Source organism: Littorina saxatilis, linkage group LG8 (genome assembly GCF_037325665.1).
Source record: "Littorina saxatilis isolate snail1 linkage group LG8, US_GU_Lsax_2.0, whole genome shotgun sequence".
In the NCBI taxonomy this organism is placed as follows: Eukaryota; Metazoa; Mollusca; class Gastropoda; order Littorinimorpha; family Littorinidae; genus Littorina; species Littorina saxatilis.
In genome coordinates, this window is record NC_090252.1 from 45,928,237 (window position 1) to 45,928,624 (window position 388).

Below are 388 nucleotides of genomic sequence, written 5' to 3' on the forward strand. Positions count from 1 at the left end.
GCTTATGTCTAACGTACGCTTTCTTTTGCTTATATCTCCGGAAGGTATGGAGCCACCTGTCTGGTACATGGGTTCGAAATGTAGCTGTCCGAGTTCACGCCAAATTTGAGGTGCATCGGTCAAGCAACGCGCGAGCTATAAGCTAACGAAAAGCGCGTGTGCGTACCGATTGGCTCTTCTTCTTCTTAGTGATAGGTAGCCAACATCAGCATGGTGATGAATCTGCTACGCTTGGGTGATGGTGGTTCCGGTCTATTGCTTGGTCAGGGGTGAAGTTCAGGGGGGGGGGAGGTTGGGGGTAGGGGGGGGGGGGGGATGATGGGTCAGTGGAGAGTTGCCAGCCTGGCCTGAAAGGATGCCAGGGATGGCGCTGTGGCAGTTTCTACAG

The 388-nt window shown here is 54.1% G+C and overlaps 1 protein-coding gene across 1 annotated transcript in view; it reads right to left on the minus strand.

Annotated features, from left to right (window-relative positions):
* Positions 1-323: 323 nt before the first annotated feature.
* The window catches only part of LOC138974684 (uncharacterized), a 687-nt gene continuing 622 nt past the window's right edge, over positions 324-388 (minus strand). The window contains exon 1 of the mRNA XM_070347404.1: positions 324-388. This exon is cut by the window's right edge and continues 622 nt beyond it. Coding sequence (XP_070203505.1) covers positions 324-388 — 65 coding nt within the window.